The sequence below is a fragment of the Conger conger genome, chromosome 14 (assembly GCF_963514075.1).
Source record: "Conger conger chromosome 14, fConCon1.1, whole genome shotgun sequence".
NCBI classification, from domain to species: Eukaryota; Metazoa; Chordata; class Actinopteri; order Anguilliformes; family Congridae; genus Conger; species Conger conger.
In genome coordinates, this window is record NC_083773.1 from 17733726 (window position 1) to 17756562 (window position 22837).

The 22837-nt window shown below is 43.2% G+C and overlaps 1 protein-coding gene across 1 annotated transcript in view; it reads right to left on the reverse strand.

Annotated features, from left to right (window-relative positions):
• Window positions 1-22837, reverse strand: part of LOC133109692 (metabotropic glutamate receptor 4-like) — a 165054-nt gene that overhangs the window by 29172 nt on the left and 113045 nt on the right. Inside the window, exon 6 of the mRNA XM_061219175.1 lies at window positions 7507-7707. Coding sequence (XP_061075159.1) covers window positions 7507-7707 — 201 coding nt within the window. The remainder of the gene's footprint in view (window positions 1-7506; window positions 7708-22837) is intronic.

A 22837-nucleotide genomic window follows, 5' to 3' on the forward strand; every position in this document is an offset into this window, starting at 1 on the left:
TTCAGTGAGATAATCACATTTTCACAGCTTATGGTATGTTCCTGTGTGAAATCTTACTTTTGATATTCTTGGATGGACTATTGACTACATTTATAAATATATATTCCCATTGAGAACATGTATTTGACAACTGATCAAAATACTAGAAATACAGTGTTTTATAGATAAAATAATGCAAAGTCAACAAGTTTATACCCATAAATAAATAGGGGGGATTGCCCCTGCTTAGTCTAATCAACTGCAAGTCATTTGCATACATCATCTAAATAACAGTAATGTAAACATAACAATGTCTTCACTTGGGAAGAGTTCAACAATCAATATTTGCTGGAGTAACCCCGGTTCTACAACCCACAGGGTGGACTGTACGAGATTAACAGCCGTGTCTGTGTATAACAGGGTGAAATCCCTGCCACGAGGGGACAGAAAACTAAGCAGAGTGAGTGGAGCTGAGCTGAACCTCACAGCAACTGACATGGTACTGTTCATGTTCAGAGTTCAATTCAACATGGGAAGATAAGGATCAAAAAAGACACTTTGGTGTCGGTGTGCTTCATTAATGAGAAAGAGATCAGCCAACTAGTGTTTTACGTGTGTCATTACTGAAACACAGAGAGGCTGGACATATGCACTCCAATCAGAGTGCTCTTGTAATGATTGACAGGAGTACAATCCAACTGAAATGGAATTAGAAATGACTTGCCGCTGATTTTATCAAGGCGCCATGGATGGTGCAGTGGGTAGCACTGCCACCTCACAGCAAGGAGGTCCTGGGTTCGAATCCCCGTCGGCCGGGGCCTCTCTGTGCGGAGTTTGCATGTTCTCCCCGTGTCTGCGTGGGTTTCCTCCGGGTACTCCGGTTTCCTCCCACAGTCCAAAGACATGCAGGTTAGGCTGATTGGAGAGTCTAAATTTCCCATAGGTATGAGTGTGTGAGTGAACGGTGTGTGTGCACTGCGATAGACTGGCGACCTGTCCAGGGTGTATTCCTGCCTTTCGCCCAATGTATGCTGGGATAGGCTCAACAATCCTGTTCAGGATAAGCGGGTTAGGATAATGAATGAATGAATGAATGATTTTATCAAAAATTTTAAAATATCCAACGTTGTACAATTCTCCAATGCTGTTTTCCAAGACTAAATGACAAAGACTGAAATGCTTTTCAGTACTCCTGTAAATTTCAAAAGGTGCCATATTATGCATCCGTATCGATATATGTAAATACATGTATATCTTACATAAAAAGCAGACCTGCGGCCTGGAAAACATGGTGTTTAGACTCTTTAGCCAATCAATGACTGGCATTAAGCACTTGAATGCAGGAATACAGTGAAAACCAGCAAGCACAGCAATCTGCCAGCATTTGAGATTGATGCAAAGAATCCCTTCGAGGTGTGGAAACCGAGAATACTCAGAAAGCCAAAATTGCGAAAAAGCAGAGGAAATAAACTTCCAAGCATGCATCTCTCTGTCGAGCACTGTTGTGAGATGTTGGAAATTTCCACACAGTACAAGCTATTTCTGGATCCTGATCTCCCAGGATGGTGCAGTATACAGTACACAAATTAATACGCAATCCTCCCTTTAACTACTCCCTCTCTCCTCTCTTTTTCTCTGCCTATCTTTTCTTTAATTTGGCCCTGAGCTGGGATCTCAGACGAGCTGCCTGCAGCACTCTCTCTCCCATTACCCTGCATTTATGGCTGCGGGCTTCCGGCAGATCAGGGGGAAATGGCGTTGTAACACCCCATAATGGCGTTCTGGCCCGGCGCGTATTAATCATTAAATACAGAAATTAGGCCTTAGTGCTGAACCCCCACCATGTTCAACATTTCTCAAACTCATCATTTCACGCCCTCCTGCAGGCCCTGTGCCCCATCCAGTGCAGTGCTCCTACCCCTTCTCTCTCTCCCCCTCTCTCACTCTCTCCTCTCCTCCCACTCTCTCTCTCTCCTACCCCTTCTCTTTCTCCCCTCCTCTCCTCCCACTCTCCCTTGCTCTCCTCTCCTCCCCTCCCTCTCTCTCTCCTTCTCTTCCCTCTCTCCTACCCCTTCCCTGTCTCCCCCTCTCCTCCCTCTCTCTCCTACACCTTCGCTCTCTCCCCTTCTCTCCTCTCACTCTCTCTCCTCCTCTCCTCTCACTCTCTCTCCTCTCCTCCCTCTCTTCTCTCTCCTCTCTATCACTCTCGCCCTCTCTCCTTTCTCCCTCCGGTTACATTCTGTGATATTAACGTCCACGGCCGACATGATCACATCATCCACATTGATGCATAATTTATAGTATTTTTTTTTTCAAGGTAAAATGAGTGAATGTGTAGTCCTGGCAGTGCGGGCCTGTGGATCTGTATTCTCCAGCCTTGTTGGCCTGTAGCGGTAGCTGTTATCCAGCTCAGCGCTTGGGCTGGTCAGAGATCCCCATGATGGGAAATTTAGGCAAGTCAGCCAGCACTGCACTGTCCCTCATCGCACCGCAGTAACTCAGGGCCTTCAGTGTGCTTTGCCTCTCTGTGAAGGGTGGGCCAGGAACGGGTGAGGGAACCAAACATACAAAAACCCAAATATGGTCATTTCTGGAAATCATACTACACACAACCTACACACTACTAATAGTCTACTACCAGGTTACCTACAATCTACACATGCTACTACCAGGTTACTCAAAAGCTACTCAAAAGCTGCTAACAGGTTACTAATAGTCTACTACCAGGCTACTCAAAAGCTACTCAAAAGCTACTAACTGGTTACTAATAGTCTATTACTAGGTAACTCACAACCTAGATATGCTATTAACAGGTTACTAATAGTCTACTACCTGGTCACTCACAAGCTACACATGCTACTAACAGGTTACTAATGATCTACTACCCGGTCACTCACAAGCTACTCACAGGCTACCAAGGCCTTCCCCTCTCACATCCAGATGACACCTGTGGATTATTAAAGCCACAGACACAATATGATACAAGCCCCAGAATCACAGCACATAACAGCAGCTTTGTATCTGTGTCCATGTAGCAGTCACCCAATTGCAGACATGATCAGTAAAAGCACAGGGAACAGGCGTGTGTAGTCCTGTTATGTGTGATACCTCCTGTTCACTGCCATACAGACAAGGCAGTTCGCTCATCACAGACACAGTCACTGGATAATAAAGGGAGTGTAAGACAACCAGATTCCCTTGGAATTTGACAATGGCCAATTGCTGTAGGTCAGAAAAGCTGAGAAATGGTGTGACTGAAATATAGTGAGGATTTTTCTCAGTATAAGAGCTACACATCAGCGATGTTCTACAGCTCTCAGGGTAAGGGATGGGAGGAAGTGTCCTCTCTTCAGCCGTCGAACGCCGATCTCTCGATGGATAAAGCCCGGCTCCAAGCCCTGCTGCGCGCTACATCAAGGAGAAAACTGACGGATGAGATGGCTTGTCTAACGCAGAAGAAACTCGCGCGTGGCCACAGCAAGGAGAGGTGTCAGCACGAGTGCCAAATATGGATCCAAACCTACAGAAGCACCTTGCGCTGTCAGACACGTAGCCAGACTGAAGTACTGGCAACAAGAGGAATTATAACGTCACTGAGATCTTAATCACACACTGCACTCCCGGGGAACGCAGTGCAGGAGAAAGAGCAGCAGGTCCTGTGTCTCCATACTGGAGTCTAAAAGAAAATACATGGACTTATGAACCCTTGGAACAGTAGGTTTTTTGGAATGCTTCTTTTTTTCACAATTTTAAGTCTCTCATTTTTTTCTCTCAACTGGAAAATACTAGCTTGTTTATAATTCATGTTTGCTTGACATTCAAGTGAATTTTTCTTAGTCCATTGGCAAATCATGAAATGAGTCAAACTGTTTACCTGATTGGCCATATTTTCATCTTATTGAGCAAAACAGTAAAAAAATAAGACCAACATACTTGTTCTTTTTTTCGTTTTAGCGCAGTGTAGAACTCCATTGCTTTCAATTGGCAGTAGTGATCGTTCCATCAGAATTAGTGATCACATACAGTATTAGTGACCTCACACCTTTAACGGAAGGGACGTGAGCCCAACACACTGTCACGGATGGGAAGCTGAGCTTGTAACCAAAAGGTTGCGTGTTTAATTCCCAGGCGGGACACTGCTGTTTTAGCCTTGGGCAAAGTAGATAAGCTGCACTGCTTCAGCATATTTCCAGTTGAATAAATGAACAGTGACATAGAATTGACCATAATATTGTGCAAGCTGGTATGGATAAGAGCGTCTGCTAAATGCCAGTAATGTAATTTTACCACGGCAATTTGAATTTCATCAATAAGTATCCCAGCTACAGAGATGGATATTATGGTAAATTATAAGATGTTTAAGTCATTCGTGTGTATGAAGGTGTATGCTGAATGAGGTAATGTAGATCCCATTACATTGCATTCATTTAAATGCTAATTATATTACACGGTAATAAAGCAGAACCACTTCAGCTGTTATCATCCGCAGAGAGCTCTTTCCAATGAGGTTCACTAAATCTCCCTGTTCCGCCATCTTACTGGACCCTTCCAGTCTAAGACACCGCTTGAAAGTCCAGGACCCCTCTGAATGTAACCCTCGCTGAATGCAATGCAGTGCCTCTAGGTTGCTGAATGGAGTAATGCAAGGAAAATAAGACTGAAAATATTTTTTAAGAACTAATCTGCGTAGGGTCCAGTTTGACAACGAGCGAGTTCGCTGGAATGAAACTGTGAAGATTCATCTGTCTGGACTCATTTCCACAGCTTCAAAGCCATCCTTTTTAAATCAAACTCCTTCTCTGATGTTTATCAAGAGTCGGTTGTTTACATTGATTAGCTGTATGAATGTCTTCATCAGAACATGAATCAGGCTTGGTGAGGAACAAATGGCAGACAGACAGCAGGAAAGACAAAGAAGGCAGTCTTCTGAGAACCAGAGAGGAAGACACATTCATCTACCAGGAACTGGCCAGATTCACAGTGTGGTGCTGTTTCACTCATAGGGCCTGATTCACTAGGACCTTTAGCATGTGCAAAACCAATAACATGACTGATGATTGGTCATGGTATTTGTTTTGCACCAATCATTGGTTGTGTTATTAGTTTTGCATGTGCTAAAAGGCCTTGCATTTGCAAAATGCATGTGTCAGACATGTCATGCCAGTATATGGATATTTGAAAAGCTGTGTTACTCCATGTGGGTATGCTGCCTTATCGAGACAAACTGGCTAGATTCACATTCTGAAAACGCATGGGTTTAAGAGGAGTTTGCCTTTAGGGCTCCCTCTTGTGCTGGTTAGCCCACTGACCCTGTATCTTACTGGCAGCTCTCCTCCGAATCCTCTAAATGTGCAATTAAATCCATTTAAATTATTTATAACTTTTTTGATTTCTCAAATTTCTCATTTTCTTACCCCACAGGTCCGATTGTATTACTTGGCAGTTTTATAACAGCAATGATAATTTGCTTTTTGGCTGACGCTTTTATCCAAGGCAACTTACAGTTGATTAGATTAAGAAGGGGACAATTTTCCCTTGAGCAATGTGGGGTCAAGGGCCTTGCTCAACAGCTGTGTGAATCTTATCATGGGTACACCGGGGCCATGTACCCATGCACTCATGTAGCTCAGCCACTAGGCTACAGTGAGCTTTAATGGCCCCCTCCCTCCCTGCAGATTTGGGGGAGGGCACGCTAGCACATGCTGCTGTCCTCTGAAACACGTTCTGATGCCGCTCGTTTGGACTCTGCGGTCTACTAGCTGAGCCATGCTATCAGGCTCTGTGTGAGGCATACTCTTTATGACTGCACTTTGTAGTTCAGGGTCCGGATTCTGCAGAGATGGCTGCTGGTTCGTGGACAGATTGACGGACTGAAACACTGCCTCCCTTGTTCTAGTTTACCCTTCCAGGCAATAGTGATGTGCTACTCACCATCAGACCGCAGGGGCACATCCACACACAGGAACGATGCCTTAACCTAGGTTTTTTAGAAAGTTTTTGGAATGCAGTGTTCTAGAACTCAATTTCTGCCAATTACCAGCAGTGATTATTACATCAGCATTAGAATGTTCAGCCGAGAATGTTCTGATCACAGATCTAACAGAATAGATCACCTGTTAAAAGGCCTCTCACTTGAGCAAGGTAGCTGAACACACACAAGAAAAATCTTGGGGAGGGGCGATCTTCCTTCTGGTACCCACATCTGTCTGACAGTAGGACAGATGGTCACAATGAAACACCCTCAGAAAAGGCTGAAGCCTTCAAATGACTAACAAAGGCATCATCCTCAGGATGCGTTATGGCTGTTGCATTGATGTATTTTTTAAGGGATGCTGTCATGACAAGGACTTTTTTTACACAAAACAAGTAGCTGGATATAACAACATGACCGTGAATTCACAGTGGGTCCCAATTCAAATTTAGGAGGATTATAAGTTGACAAATAGCCTCTTTATTACAGGTTCCACACTAGCATCTTTGTTTACCTCAGGATACACCATTTCAGACGCATTCCTCTGTTCACCTCTGGGTACACAATTTCAGATGCATTCCACTGTTTACATAAGAGCACACCATTTCTGACACATTCCTCTGTTCACCTCTGGGTACATAATTTCAGACGGATTCCACTGTTTACCTCAAGGTATACCATTTCAGACACATTCCACTATTTACGTCAGGGTACACCATTTCAGACACATTCCACTGTTTACGTCAGGGAACACTGTTTCGGACACATTCTACCGTTTACCTCAAAGCACACCAGTTCAGACACATTCCACTGTTCACCTCAGGGTACATGATTTCGGAGGCATTCCACATTCATTTGGCAGATCTGTCTTCAGGGCACAGTAGAGACATACTTAATGTGTCGCTGCCTGTTAGATCTTCTTTAGTTTCCTCCCATTCCTGTGAGACTTACTCTGCCAATGTGTGTTATTATATTTTCATTAGAGAAAATGTGATATTCTGCTTAATTTGCTTTGGTTGTATGTCAGAACCCGCGGGTCATTGCTCTTTGATGGTGTGTGTGTCTTTGAGAGAGAGAGAGAGAGTGTGTGTGTGAGTGCCCATGTGTGTTTGTGTGTGTTTGTGCGTGCGTGTGTGTGTGTGTGTGTGTGTGTGTCTGTGAAACACACCTGAGAACTTGGTGCTCGGTTGAACCTCTGGAGGGTGGTGCACGTGTGTGTCTGTGTGTATGCGTGTGTGTCCGTGTGTATGCGTGAGTGTGTGTGTGTATGTGAGCGTGTGTGTGAGTGCATGTATGTATGTGAGTGCGTGTGTTTATGTGCATGTGTGTGTGCGTGTGTGTGAGTACGTGTGTGTGTGTGTATGTCTGTATGCGTGTGTGTATGTGTGTGTACGCATGTGTGTGTATGTGTATCTGTGTGTACGTGTGTGTGTGTGTGTGAGTGTGTATGCGTGTGTGTATGTGTGTATATGTGCATGTGTATGTGTGTGTATGTGTGTATGCGTGTGTGTGTGTGTGTGTGTGTGTGTGCGCGTGTGAGTGCGTGTGAAACACACCTGAGAACTTGGTGCTGCGGATGAACCTCAGGAGGGTGGTGCCGTTGATGGGGTCCATCCTGGGACACAGCCCCACGAACCCGGGACAGAGCTCCTTGTGCATGCGGTGCAGCGCGTGGGCCATGGCATACACCGCATCGATCACAAACTGCACTTTCCCCTCCTGCTCATACGACGAGTCCTTCCCGATCCGCTCGTGGTCTGAGGAGGAGAAAGGAACAGGCAGTGAACCACAACGAGCCTGGTGGAGCATGGGGGAGAGTTTCTTCATAAGTGTCTGGAGGTGGAACCATCCAGATTCAGAAAGAAACGGTCAGGGCCCTCATGGCTGCTGTTCATGGGGTGAAAAGTGACCCATAGCTTTGGCGATCCCACAGCCGGAGAGAGGGCCCACCAAAATTCTATTTGTTTTATATAAAAAAAGCAATATTCTTTCAGGGGGGCCTAGAATTTACTACTCCCCAGTATTTTGTTCCAATCACCTGTTCCATTTTGCCAATTAGCACATCTTCAGCCAGGAGGTAGACCTGATGAGTGAAATCAGCTGGCAGGGCTTTTACTTTCTGACCCCAAGACTTTCCACCTCTGCTTATTTGAGATAGCAGGGAAACAGGGTGTATGTACAATACTGTATAATACAGCCTGGTGTAGTTAATTTTGTTGGCACTGCTTCCTGATGAACTCAGACCTGGGTCAAATACATAATTGCTTTGGATTTAAATACCTTCCCACCCTTTACTATGCTTGTCTGGTGTATTGGAACCCATGATATACTCTCAAAAAGTGCAAACTGCACCTGGGTTGGCTCAATTGCACCGGGCTAGATCAATCAAGCACAGAAAAGTATTTGAATCCAAAACAATTACAGTATGTATTTAGCCCAGGTTTGGGTGTGGTGAGTGGGGCCTTTCAATGACATTGTCGCAGATGTGAATTCTCCAGGGCCCTGTATCAGGAACACACGGCTCAATCAAAGCACTTTGGAGACCTGCAAACGTGTGATATCTATCAGATGGATGAAACACTCTCTGTGGCTCTGTGCTGATTTCCCTGGGGCTGCGGCCATGTTTCCACTGCACTCCCCCAACCTTTCACCCTGCCCCATTGTCTCTGTGTGACAGTAAATCAACATTTATAAACCGTCCGAGAAGCATTTTTACCAGCAGAGAGGAGAAACGACATTACCGCGGAGGAGGAGAGAGAGGTTTAATTCTCCCCTACGCACACTGCTCTGAAATCCTCAGATGAGAAAAATTCTCTTTTCAGTGATAGGAGTCGTTCAAGTGGCAGTATTTAGAGAATACATTTCAGCACAATGTCTGTAATCAGATTGTGTGATGGTGTGAGTTTGTGTGTGTGTGCGACAGTGTGAGTTTGCATGTGTGATGGTGTTTGTGTACGTGACAGTGTGAGTTTGTGTGTGTGTGCGACAGTGTGATTTTGCGTGTGTGATGATGTTTGTGTACGTGACAGTGTGAGTTTGTGTGTGTGAGCGACAGTGTGAGTCTGTGTATCTGACAATGTGAGTTTGTGTGTGTGTGTGACAGTGTGAGTTTGTGTGTGTGTGCGACTGTGAGTTTGTGTATCTGACAGTGTGAGTGTGTGTGTGTGTGTGTGTGTGTGTGTGTGACAGTGTGAGTTTGTGTGTGCGACAGTGTGAGTTTGTGTATCTGACAGTGTGAATTTGTGTGTGTGTGTGTGTGTGTGTGTGTGACAGTGTGAGTTTGTGTGTGTGTGACAGTGTGAGTTTGTGTGTGTGCGACAGTGTGAGTTTGTGTATCTGACAGTGTGAGTTTGTGTATCTGACAGTGTGAGTTTGTGTGTGTGTGTGACAGTGTGAGTTTGTGTGTGTGTAACAGTGTGAGTTTGTGGGTGTGCGACAGTGTGAGTTTGTGTATCTGACAGTGTGAGTTTATGTATCTGACAGTGTGGGTTTGTGTGTGTGTGTGTGTGTGTGTGTGTGTGTGACAGTGTGAGTTTGTGTGTGATTCTGTGAATTTGTGTGTGTGCCTGTGCATGTGTGTGAGACAGTGCGAGTTTGTGTGTGTGTCTGTGTGATACCTTTTTGAAATTAACATTTCATAAGTCAAAAGTTGCATAACATTGATTTACAATTGGCTTTAATTTGTTTCCTTTTTCAAAATAAGATCATGCAAACCAAAGACTTGCATTGCAATTCAAATTCCCACTGCACTCTCTTCACCAGCAAGCATCGGATTTAGGACCATTAAACAGACACTGATTGCACTTTTCCCCGTTATTTATTCCCAGGAAAGGCTGGAAATGGAGGCAGGGAAGTGAGGAACGCGATCACGGGGAAAGGTGATGGGACAGGAGTCTTAAATCCTCCACAGAACGGAGCTAATCACTTATGACAGGTGTATGTTAATCACCACGGAGCCTGCTCTAACGGTGGGTAAAAACATGTTAATTACCAAACAAGATTTCAATTAACACCGCACACTGGCAATTAGACGGCCTGTGTCAGGAAGCAAGGCCGTGGAGAGCTCCAAGTTTACTCTTCTGGGTGTTGTTCATTCTGCTGCTTGAATTAACAGCGCTTGCGGTGTGTTATCTCAGACTGTCAGGAGGAACAGATATATCGTGAAATGTGATATTACTTGATAGAACAAAAAATGTGTTCATCACACCATCACCATTTATACATAACTTGAAATAACAGACTTTTCTTTTTTCCTAAAAAATCCTGATTCTTTTGGACACACTGTACCAAGCACACAGCAGATGAATGTCTCTGGATTGCAGATGATTGGCACATCCAATCAGATTCTCACTGGGCTTACTGTTGTCATAGCAGCACCCCCAGGTGCTTCCAGGGCTTTCACAGGTTAAAATGTCACAGAGAACACTGTCAGAGATAATCATTTTCTTTTCTTTTCTTTTCTTTTATGAAGCCAGTTCTTTGTGTTAAGAGGGCAGATGTAGATATACTCAGAATGTCAAACAGGAAATTGGCATTTATTTGCCTCTGCTGTTGCCTGTGTGGTTTCTTAAGACGAGAAACATCCAAACCAAAGACATGGTAATTACCATGGCAGCTACTTAGAGAACACTTCACTAACTACCTTATCATTTATTTCCATTTTTACAAAGCAAACTTAGAATGTCAGATACTTAGAATGTAATTACATATGTATTACCGTACTCCTTAAAGGGTTAAAATAGGACATGAGCATCTTCCTAACAGTCAGAAGACCAAATGTTTGTTTTTAACTGAATATTTCTGTGACACACATGAATTTTTCATGTCCAGTTGGCCATGTCCAGAACCCCTGCTAATGTAACCACTGCAGAGACCCAAATGAGCTTTAATGTCATCTGTACCTGAATGAGGATACAGGTGAGTTCAATCCAGGAGAAACTCTTGTTTTCCATACACCAGTAAGGTTTTCGGTATAATGCATTCACATTTTTTGTACGTTCATGCATTTTCATGTTTTTTTATTTTTATTATGTTATAAGTTGCTTTTTTCCTTTTTTTCTCATGTTTTTCATTTTCTGTTTGCCATTTTTCTAAATTGATAGAGCCTTTTATAAAGCAGCAGTCAGTGAACTGTGTACTCTTTAAGTAGCTGTCATGTTTTTAATCACTGTATCTTTTGTTTGAATGTTTCTCGTCGTAAGAAACCACACAGGGGACGGCAGGGTAACCAAAATAAATGGATGTCAATTTCCTGTTTGACTTTCTGAGTAGATCTACTTCCTTCCCCTTACCACAACGAACCTGTTCCTGCAAAGAAAGGAACATTAATATATCAGCCAAACTGGATCTTTAAAAAAACTGAATTAAGAGGGGGTCATTGGTTCTGCAGTTGCATATGGTAGGCACACCGATTGGATGCACAGATATTATTGAGAGAGGGAGAGGAAAAGGGAGAGGGAGGGAGATTGACAGAGGGAGAGAGAGGGGGAAAATGAGAGAGGGAAGGAGGGTGATGGAAAGTGAGAGAGGGGGAGAGAGATTTAGTTGCAGGCAAATAGAGGGAGAGAGAAAGAGAGAGACAGCTCACACAGCTTTCCGGATGTACAGTACATTCACACTAAATCCCAGTGCACCCACACACTCCTGCTCTCTGAGATTAAACCGCATCTGAAAGCCTTACCTACCCTTTCTGTGAGCTAGAGAAGCCTTACCTACACTTTCTGTGTGCTATAGGAGTCTTCCTCACCCTCTCTGTGTGCTATAGGAGTCTTCCACAATTTCTGTATAAATGTACTGTTTGTAAATTATAATATGTGTACGTTGCTATGAAATTCCTAAACCATGAATACTCAAAACCTATTCTGCGAATCTTAATCTGGCCCTGGTTTTGTTTTCTTCCAGATAATTAATGAGCAATTATTGCTAGCGATTGGCTAGACTAGGGATCATCAAATCTAGCCATAGTTTTCATTCCTCCCAGATAAATAGCTGAACAATTTATCAAACAAACAGAACTACTGATTGGCCAGACTATCTTCATACCTGACTCCATGGAAAAGGCAGGGTGAAAAACCATTTACCTTTCTTTATACAGGGTAGGTTGACTGAGTAAGCATGTTCTTTTGCAGCAATGCCCTGTTAATGCCCCCCCTAATCTGCATGTATTGTGGAAGGAAACCCACACAGACACGGGGAGAACATGCTAACTCTGAACATGCAGAAAGGCCCAGGCTGGGGTTCAAACCCCGGACCTTCCTTCCTGTGAGGCAACAGTGCTATCCACTGCACCACTGTGCTGGCCATGATTTCAGTAACAGGGGCCTATAGACAGTAAGTATTGTATATGGATAGTCTTATAACTGGCTCCCAGACATCAGTACGGCAATGTTTTTGTAAATATGTGTGTTTTATTATTGTAATAACAATAATAGTTTTTTCATTTTCAGGCAGCAGGCCAGCTGAGATATAATGGCTGAACACGGTAACCCTAATGGTGTAAAGTAAGTGGCGAGCAGCAAGCTGCTGATTCATCTTGAGAACTTGATCACTACGGCAACCTGGCACTGACCTGCTGTAAGTCAAACAGCCAACCGAGCTGAACATTGGACCTGCTGGACTGTAACTCTGCAGCAGACCCTTACGTGAAGATGGTGACGCGGCAGGGACTGTAGCTCATCTGCCCAGAGTTATGGAGCAAAGAATTATGTTTAGCAAAGAAACAATCTTTAATTTCTGGCCTGAGCTACGGCAGCCATCTTAGATGCTGGTGGGGGGGAATGGGTTAAAAAGGTGCAAATACTAGGTGCTGGGGCAGTATAGGTACATAAAATTGCAAACCAAGCCAGCAATATATAATTTATTTGTACCCTTCTTTGCTTTGAAAAAGTACTCATTTATACCAAAAGAGAACATCACTGTACTTTCAGGGCACATATGGGAAATTTGATCATTGAACCTCCACGGTAACTTTACACAACAAAGAAACTGAATACTGAATACTGGCCAGTATACAAGACACATTGCACCAAACCAATATAACCACCCTGTATGTTCAGTTAAGCTATGTTGGTCAGATGGTAATTACTTCTTATCATTTATTTATTTTAGTTTTATCGCCCTTTGTCATACCCTCAAGTTTGAGGTTGTTTATCTATTCAATGGAGACATTTGTAAAGCGGTTAAGTATATAATTGGCCTCATAAAATGCACACATTCAAACAGAAATATCAGAAGAATATCTGAAAGCTTGATCATCAGTATCTCAGTGAAGTGCAATTTGTGCAGTCAGATGTGCCGCTTGACGTGATGCAAACAATTTTCCACAAATAGTTTCTGTCATTCCAATCTGATAACGGTGCAGGCTCTCCTGCATACTGATATGGAGGCATTTTGTTTTAATGCAGCTATGGATAGTACCATGGGTAGTATAATAGATAGTACTCTGGATAGTATTCTGCAACATCTTCTCTAAATAGCCTCGCAACTGTGTAGTCACATGGGGATGCTGACCTGTAACTGGACAGATTAAGTCAGGTCCTGAAAAACAGAACTCTACTGTTGGGACCTTGAGCAAGGCCATTAACCCAAAAACTTCTGAAGGAGCTTTATCTATCTCTCTCTCGCTCTCTCTCTCTCTCTCTCTCTCTCTCTCTCTCTCTCTCTGCACACACGCACGCACGCACACACACACTCACTCACTCACTCACTCACTCACTCACTCACTCACTCACTCCTCCTTATTACACTTCACATACCCTATCATCCACTTATCAAAAATCTTAGCTTACACACGGTCATTTTACACACACATACACACAGTCATATTACATACACACACATCACACACTTATATCTCTCACACACACAAATGCCACACAAAAGGGTGAGAACATCAGAGCGCTAGAGCACCATCACATCTGCCTGAGAGGGATGATGAGGCAAAGAGGCGCAGGATAGAGATGACTGGTGGGGGGGGCTCTTTATTCTTCCTCTGAAGAATAAAGGATGTGACGGTTGTGACGGATGTGACGGAGCTCTCACTGTCCGCTGTCAGGCTGCTCTCGCTCTACACACACAACAGAGAATAAACATCATCAGTGAAGCACTCACTGCTTACTGCTTCATCATGGGAGTTTGACTGAATCCACACACATACGTACATGCATCATACGTAGCTTTCTACGTTCGCGTGCTACCTCCCAGCCTTCAGTGGACACACTCACACTCAAACGAAAGATTTACAGACCTTTTACAGCGAAAGAATCATGGAGGCGACGACCGCACCGAGGAGGAGAGAGAATTAGTCATGTTAACAGCCTCCTGTCACTTTACCTTTAGCACCCAGAGTGCCATTTCTCAGCTCCCAAAAATTCAATTTGTGTGTGTAAGAACCACTGTGGAGGTGTCACAATGTTGAGCACGGAGAGATCCAAGGGCTTGAGCTCCATACTAAACCCGCCTCCGCCATGTTTCCTCCGTCAGTGTGAAGCTTGTTCGCTCCCGTTTTTGAACATCGCACATTACGCGCAATTTCGCACCTTTGTCTGAGTTCTTAAAATAGGATGTGTGGACACCAGGAAAGTCCTTATAAGGGCATGCATTTCATTAAAATTCTATATTTGAAAATGACTAAACAAACAGCGTAATGATTCAGCATGCGGTTGGCGCTGCTTCTTGGAAAGTGGGCCCCAGACTTCACGGTGTTCGTTAAGAGTACCGTAAGTGTTCTCCAGGTGACAGTAACTGAATATAGCCGATACCTTTATGTGTCCTCACTCATTAGGGCTGATGCGTCAGATGGTGAAGGAGACACCCCGTACATTATTATTGATTTACAGTCTGGGAGTGAAGATACACTCCTATTATTGCACAGCATGGCACTGTAATAAACTATTTCTCCATCAGTTTCTCATTAATTTCCACATTTATTTTTCTTTTGGATTAAGCACATTGTCAGTCACACACACACACCCATGCACAAACACACCAGCAAGCAAATACATATGCACACACACACGCCCACACACACAGGCACATGCACTCACTCAGGCATACGCACGTGCATACGCACACATATGCCCACACACACACACACCCACACACTCATACGCATGTGCACACACACATACATACACACTCCCACACACGCCCACACATGCAAGCATATGCACCATAATAACTATGTATTTGACGCAGGTCTGCATAATAATGGATTCAGTCTTTAGCGGGCAGGAGGTCTTTGGCTGTATGGATGAAGCCACACTGTGTGAAAATGTACCGTAAGCATAGGGAAACTGTAAGAATGGTCGAATTTTAGTCCTCCTACACACATGAATAAGAGCTATGGATAAATATTATCGAACCTTAAAAGTATTTCATTCATACAGTATTTAAGCTTTAGCTGCATAACACAGGTTTAAGCAGTCAGGTACACCTTGGAGAGATGTACTTTGAGATGTGCTTTGGTTATTGGATGATGTCGAATAAAAAAATAAACAACATCTCTTTTTATATATAAACATCTTTTTTATATAACACTTTTCATGCAATGTAGCATCCTTATGAGCTTTCGCTAGGTTTCTCAGAAGACTTGCCAGAATGACAAGACTGACATTATATTACATTTTGGCATTTAACAGAGGCTCTCACCCAGAGCGGTTTAAAAGAGATTTTTATTTTTGTAAGCGTATAATCCACTTATACAGCTGGGGATTCTACTGAAGGAGTTCAGGATAAGTTCTTGGCTCAAGGGTACACCAGCAGCACCTCAGGCAGGAATGAAAACCCACAGCCTTTGAGTTTACACACCCACTCCACTAACCACTGCACTGCACAGCCACCCAGTATATGTACGCTGTACAGAGACAGTGGGATCATCTTTTACTGAAAGAGCTGTTGCCAGTGGATGATGCAAAATGAATAATAAAAAAAGAAAATCTTGATTGTGAAGGTTTTGTGTGCGTGTGTATGTGTGTGTGTGTGTGTGTGTGTGTGTGTGATAAATCTTGCCATAGAACTGCTTTTGCCACCCAATGCCAGGAAATCTGCTCTCCCAGCAGAAAAGAAAGTGATTATAAATCGGCATTTTCTGGCGATGGGACATTTTTTTCCTTATTTTTTGCCAATTTTGCCTCAGGATTTGGAGTCGCCCATCATCTGTCAGTTAAAACACAATTATAAACTGTTATAAATCTTTATGACTTCTGCAGCTTCTTTTATAGAGAGAACGAATTGATTTCCCAATCAACTATTATTATTATTATTATTATTATTATTATTATTATTATTGAATGCTTTTCATCTCAGACAACTCTTAATAATCCTTAAAGTAGAGATTTCACCATTTGTAAATCTTGGCCGTTTCTTATAGAAATACAGAAATGACCTCTGTCCTCTGCCAACAAGAGGTCCAAACCCTGTCAAGCCAAGTGTGAAATAATTACCCCTATTGCCCCTTTCCAAACATCTACATTGATAAAGTAATTGCCACTAATATAATCACCACTAATTAATCATAGATGATGACTGACAGTGATGTTTACAAGTGACACTCACTTGTCACACTCGCTCTGATTACTTGTGACAGTGGACACACAGCAGTGTTTTAAAATGTACAGGGGATTGTTTTCACCAATGGGAAATACTCACATTAAAAATGAGAACAGTTATGCAACATTTAATTTGCCCACAAATAGTTGCATAAATGAACAGCATTAATAATAAAATAGCTTGCAGCAGAGGTGTATTAAAAATATAAATTAAATAACAGTGGTGAATGTCATGTAGACGATTCAAATTAAAATTTTAGGTTCTCTGTTAACTCTATTAAACAAGTGACATGATCAAATGTAATCACAATCTCTTATGTCATTGATTGACAATACTGGGTAAAAAACATGCCCATCTTTCAGCACTGACTTGTAACTGCCCTTCAATATTATTGAAGATCGACACACATTAATTGCGATGTGTTTTCCTTGAAGGAGACATAAAATATGTACAACATGATTGCCTGTTCCAACTTTTCATTTGGCAGCGCACGAACAAAAGATACTGAGACGTAATCTGCAAAAGTGGCACACACACAGTCCTGTGTGTTGTGTGTGAACACCATGACGGTCAGTGGAGATGTACTCTACAGCGCAATAATGAGTGTGAGGAGAAATAAGACAGATGGGATGTGTTCTGCCACCGGAGCTTTATTATGTACATATGTATTCATCTTCTTACTAGTGTAAGGCGGAAATGATTAAAATCTGGCATTGTCACTCAGTGCGCTGGTCAGCTTGCTGGCTTCCTCTGGTACGGTGGCAATATGTGGCAGTAAAGTAATTTAACCCCAGGAGCATACACCGTTAGCCCCCATCTTCTCTGCACCCATACAGGCAAGAGCCTGTGGGGGAAAAACTCATGCATTGTTCCCAAAACAGCTGTTTTCCTGAACCCCCTGTAAATCCCCCTCCTCTCACATTTCTATCAGGGTGCGACATCCTTCAGGGCACGGGCAGGTTTGAGAAAGCACCGCCTGCTGGGCCCAGACATTATTCCCTTCGACCCCCCTTCATTACTCCCTCCCTCTCACATCTCTCTCATTCCTCAGTTTCACTAAAATGATGCATAAAGCATTGGATGTTTCAAGGCAAAGTCAGTTTAGATAATATTCATGTTTGGTATTATTCTGATTGTTTCAGTGCGACTGGTGCAATGGTCTAATTTCAACAACAGCATACCAGGACATCATAACTGTCCAGAAACCAAGGGGAAACTATGTGGAACTCAGTCCCAGTGAAAGCCATGTGCCTCAACCCAAATCTCAAATCTCGCTCAAAGGCCAGATGGATTTAAGAAGACCAAACCAAGCAATCTGGGAGTCACACCGTGCACGTAACTTCTATATACAGGGTGTCTGTAGCCGGACCCCCATATGTAGGTTTTAAGACTACGTGATTTGGTTTCTTTTGTAATACTTTTATGTATGTTTTATTTGTAATTGAATGTGATTAAGTACGTAACCAGCCAGGTAAAATAAATTATTAAAACTTGATCTGTGTGGTTTCACTTACTGAACACTCACTGTTACACAGGAAATGCTTGGTTACCCCCACGAGTTGGTCTAGGGAGGATGTAAATTTACGCTTAATGTATCACGGCGTATTGTACATACACGGCTAACAGAATACATTCAAATGGAAAGACAGCAAATATATAACACAGATTCACAATCAGTCAAGACTAAACTAAACACTGGCTATGCCTGAATGTTTGTTCTCTTACAGAGTCCATACGCATTGGATCCAAAAGACGTGCTGTCCTTATAGGAGCCGCGATGGTGCAGTGAATGCGTGTCCTGGGGAGGTGCGCAAAGCTGGGGCGTTCCCGTCTTAGCCGCACGTTGTTGTCTGGTCCGCTCGGTTGCTGGAAGGATATCCGTTGGTCCCTTTTCCGGGTGGAAAAGTTTGTTGCTATTGTTCTTTGGCGAGCGTTGCAGGGGTAAACTGATGTAGCGTTCCGCGTACACCAGTTTCCACTCGCTATAGGCCACGAAGTTACCGCAAGGTAACTAGGTGTGTCCCTAGGCCTGGTAGTGGGCTGTGCAGCATTCAGCCTCGGAGCATATGAGCTGAAGCGAATGGCCAAAAAGGGTGCGTCGAAGAAATGGGCGAAGAGAGTGAAGGGAAGAGAAGAAGCAGAAGAGAGAGATCCCGAGAACATGTCTTGCTCTTATACGGGAAAGTTCATTGCTCCCGCCATTACAGGATTGGCTGAACCAAGCTAGACGTCATGCGGGGTGGACGTCGTGGAATTGTCCTGTGGGAATGTGGAAGTTGTAGTTCCTACAATAATTACTAAGGCCCAGACCCAGGTTATTTACTCATTAGGGCTTCAATGAGTCAGGTATATGAGTATATGAGTATAATTCCAGGGCTGAACCTTTTATTCTAATTTACTCAACAGCAGTGGCTGTTCTGTCTGGTGTTAGCAACCATGGGTTCCTCAAAACAGTTGTCCAAGGATTTCAGAAGGAAGGATGTCCAAGAAGGAGAAGGCTACACAAAACTATCTTGATGCTTAGAACGAATGGCCTGGTGAGAAATGCTTAGAAGAACCCACACATCACTGCAAAAGAGCTGCAGAAAAGAGTAGCAGACACAGGTCTAGCTGTTCAAAGGACAACAATACTACGTACAGACCTACATTGCAGAGTTGCCAGAAAGAACAACGTCAACACAAAATGTGTCTGAAGTATGCAAAATAAAACATTGAGAGGCCTGAATCCTTTTGGACTGCTTTGGACTGACACAACCAAAATTGAACTTTTCGGCCACCACCAAAGAAGGTATGTTTGGAGAAAAAAAAAATGGTGAAGCCATTGTAGAGAAGAACACCTTCCCAACTGTTAAGCATGGAGGTGTATCCATTAGGCTTTGGGGTTGTCTGGCAGCTGGGGGCACAGGAAATACTGTACGAGTGGAATGAATTCCACTAAATAACAATACATTCTTCATGTTCAAAGATCAAGCCAGATATTGAAGTTAAAGAGAGGTTGGGTATTCCAGCAAGACAATGATCCAAAGCATACCTTGAAATCAACTATGAAGTACCTCCAGGAAAGATGGATGAAGGTTTTGGAATGGCCACCACAGTCCCCAGACTTGAATATTATTGAAAATCTGATCTCAAACTCGCCGTACATGCAAGGAGGCTGAAGAATATTTCTGAGCTAGAGGTGTTCTGCCAGGAAGAATGTGGAAAGATTCTAAAAGCGAGAATTGAAAGACACTAAGCTGGCTACAGAAAGCTGGCTCATTTTATTATTTTGAAACTGCAAAAAATTTAAATAAGAAGTAATCTTGCTTGAAAATGTAAACGTGTCATGTTTAACGCTGTACCATTTATAGGTCAGGTTCACTTTTGTTCACTTATGTATTAATTGTAAAAGGCTTTTTGAACAAGGGTGCCAACATTTTTGCAAACCACTGTACATATTTCACCCAGGTCTGGCTGCAATGCATCTATAGGCTCACAAAGAAATGTGGGTTGGAAAATATACTTTTGCAAATGAGGTATTAAATGTGATTAATGAAGATGAAGATTCAGTGGTACAATCACTGATTGTGTTCTTTTACCACTGGAGAAAGCAGGCTTTTGCTTCAGTGAAATACTTTAGCATGACAGCTGTCAATGGTGTTAGGAGACTGAAATTCAGGATAACAAAGTGAATTATGTACACATCATAATTTCTGACACATCTGTCGACACAGCACAGCTGCGACTGTCACCTGAACGGAAGATTTTCTTAAAAAAGATTAAAACTTTGGAAGTGATGTCAAAATGCATAAATTTGAATAATGCATAAAAATATTTATATTAATTACTTTCATAATTACGGCGGAATGGATGGTGCAGTGGGTAGCACTGCCACCTCACAGCAAGGAGGTCCTGGGTTCGAATCCCCGTTGGCCAGGGCCTCTCTGTGTGGAGTTTGCATGTTCTTCCCATGTTTGCGTGAGTTTCCTCCGGGTACTCCGGTTTTATCCCACAGTCCAAAAGACATGCAGGTTAGGCTGATTGGAGAGTCTAAATTGCCTGCAGGTATGAGTGTGTGAGTGAATGGTGTGTGCCCTGCAGTGGACTGGCGACCTGTCCAGGGTGTATTCCTGCCTTTCGCCCAATGTATGCTGGGATAGGCTCTAGCCCCCCTGCGACCCTGTTCAGGATAAGCGGGCTAGGATAATTAATTAATGTATGTATGTATGTATGTACTTTCGTAATTACAATACATTAGCCTTATTCAAAAACAGCTACTCTGATATTGTACCTCTGGGTTTAAATGAACCCATAATAAAACCAGCAGAGATAAGCATCGCATACAGCTTCTGTTCAGTGGTGATGATCATAAGCAGCAGAGCAGCCTCTCTGGGGAGCTGAGCGACTGGGGCATCAGTGGAGATTAAGAGGGGGCTGAAATACCCCACTCTCCTGCCCCCTGAAACCTATCCATGATCACAAACTGACTCTTATTTATTTGTTAATACTGACAACTTCTGTGATTCTCGCCCACATGCATTATTTGTGAAAAAACCTGGCAGGTAAAGTCTCAGAGGATTAACTCTCAGCTGTTCTGGGCACAGCTCTCACTCAAAGCTCTTCCTCTGCGAGTTCCTCTGGAGATTTCTTTCCTTTGGGGAGCTTTTCCTTCCAGCGTTTGAGGGTTTTCTCCACCGAGGAGTGTTTTTACCTCGTGTGCCTGCTGTTTTGGGGTTCAGGCCTGGCCCTTTTTGTCCCCTTCAGTTACTTTGTGAAGCGTCAGTTTTTTAAAATAAGTGCAATACAATACTGCATAAGTGCACCTGAAGACAGCCAATTTAAAATTGCGTGGCTCTGCTCTGCCTGGTCATTCTAGCTGAACTAAAGTGCAGACTTTGCATGGTCTGAAGTGCCCGAACGAGATCCCAGTAACATTAGAACCTCAGGTCCCAGAGCACGAGTCTGAGAAGCTTCCCCTCCCAGTCCATCTCTCCGTGACTCAGGGCTCATTCTAACTGCTTATTTTTCTCATCTCTTCTTTTTCTTGCACTTTATCTACTCTTATCTCCACCCATCGGGTGAGGATAAGGAAAATGGAAAGAAAAAAAAATTAAGATGGGAAATTGCTAAAACGTGAGTTAAGCAAATCGAATGTCCTTGCTCCTCCAAATGTCAGTTCAAAGCCACGTCAGTTACAGACATGGGAGATGGGGAGAGGTGGATCCACAGGTCAATCATTTATACGTGGGGCTATCCAGAAAGATACTTCCGCAAAGGATGCACTGATTTTTTCTTGCTCAAAGGAAAAAGTTTGGGCATTCCTGACTTCTACTTCTCCTAGGAGGAATATTTAACAGGTTGGAACATCTGTAAAGTTGGTGGACATCAGTTGATTTCTGGGTCAGGAGCAAGGAAAGAACCCACAGTCTCACTGCTTCAACCACCCAACTCATGTCCTGTCAGGTCTGTGTCTAACAAATCCATAAACCTACAGTTTACTGTCCATCATCATAACTCGCTTTTACCTTGGAGAGGAGGGTCAATCCCCCGAGAGCAAGAATAGCTGAATTATAGGCTGAAGTGATGCTTGACCAACTTCATCATGACATCACAGTCATTACAGCTGACACGTTTATCCAAAGCAACTTACAGTTGATTGAACAGGGGCCAATCCCCTCTGGAGCAATGTGGGGGTAAAGGTCCTTGCTCAAGGGCAGAACAGCTGCACTGATCTTATTCTGGCTACACTGGGGCTTGAGCCACCAACCTTCCGGGTCCCAGTCATGTACCTCAGCCACTTGGCTACATGCTGCGACCAATTAACAAATTAACACAAATAAATAACAATTGTAAGATGGCCATTCTAATACAATTGTTATATTTTTATGTATGTAATTATAAAGGCCAGACGGGTATCCAAATCTTCAAAATATGTCCCTGTCCTGGTGTAGTATCTTCTCCACTGTCTTTGCTTAGCAGGAATCTACATATTCCAGTGTGGGAATTTTTACAGGAAAAGAAAATGCCAGGTGCTGTCAGTAACATAAGAGGTAGTCTGTTGACCACAGACTACAATCAGAGGGAGTAAAATGAAAGGGCAATGCTGACAGTGACTTCCATCACAAATACAGTAACTATGATTTGTGCTTTTAGGCACCCAATCAACCAGAAGAGTCAATATTGTCTGATGAGCTAGGGGGATAGTTGGTTCTGGCATAGTTTCTATGTATTTATGCATGTATTATGTCATATGGGCATGATTTCTATTTGTGAATCTGCAGAAAAGACTCTGAACATGTTTCTTACTCTCTCTGCTTCTCCTCGCCTATTGTTTTTTCACCCTCTAGTGCTCCCAGCATT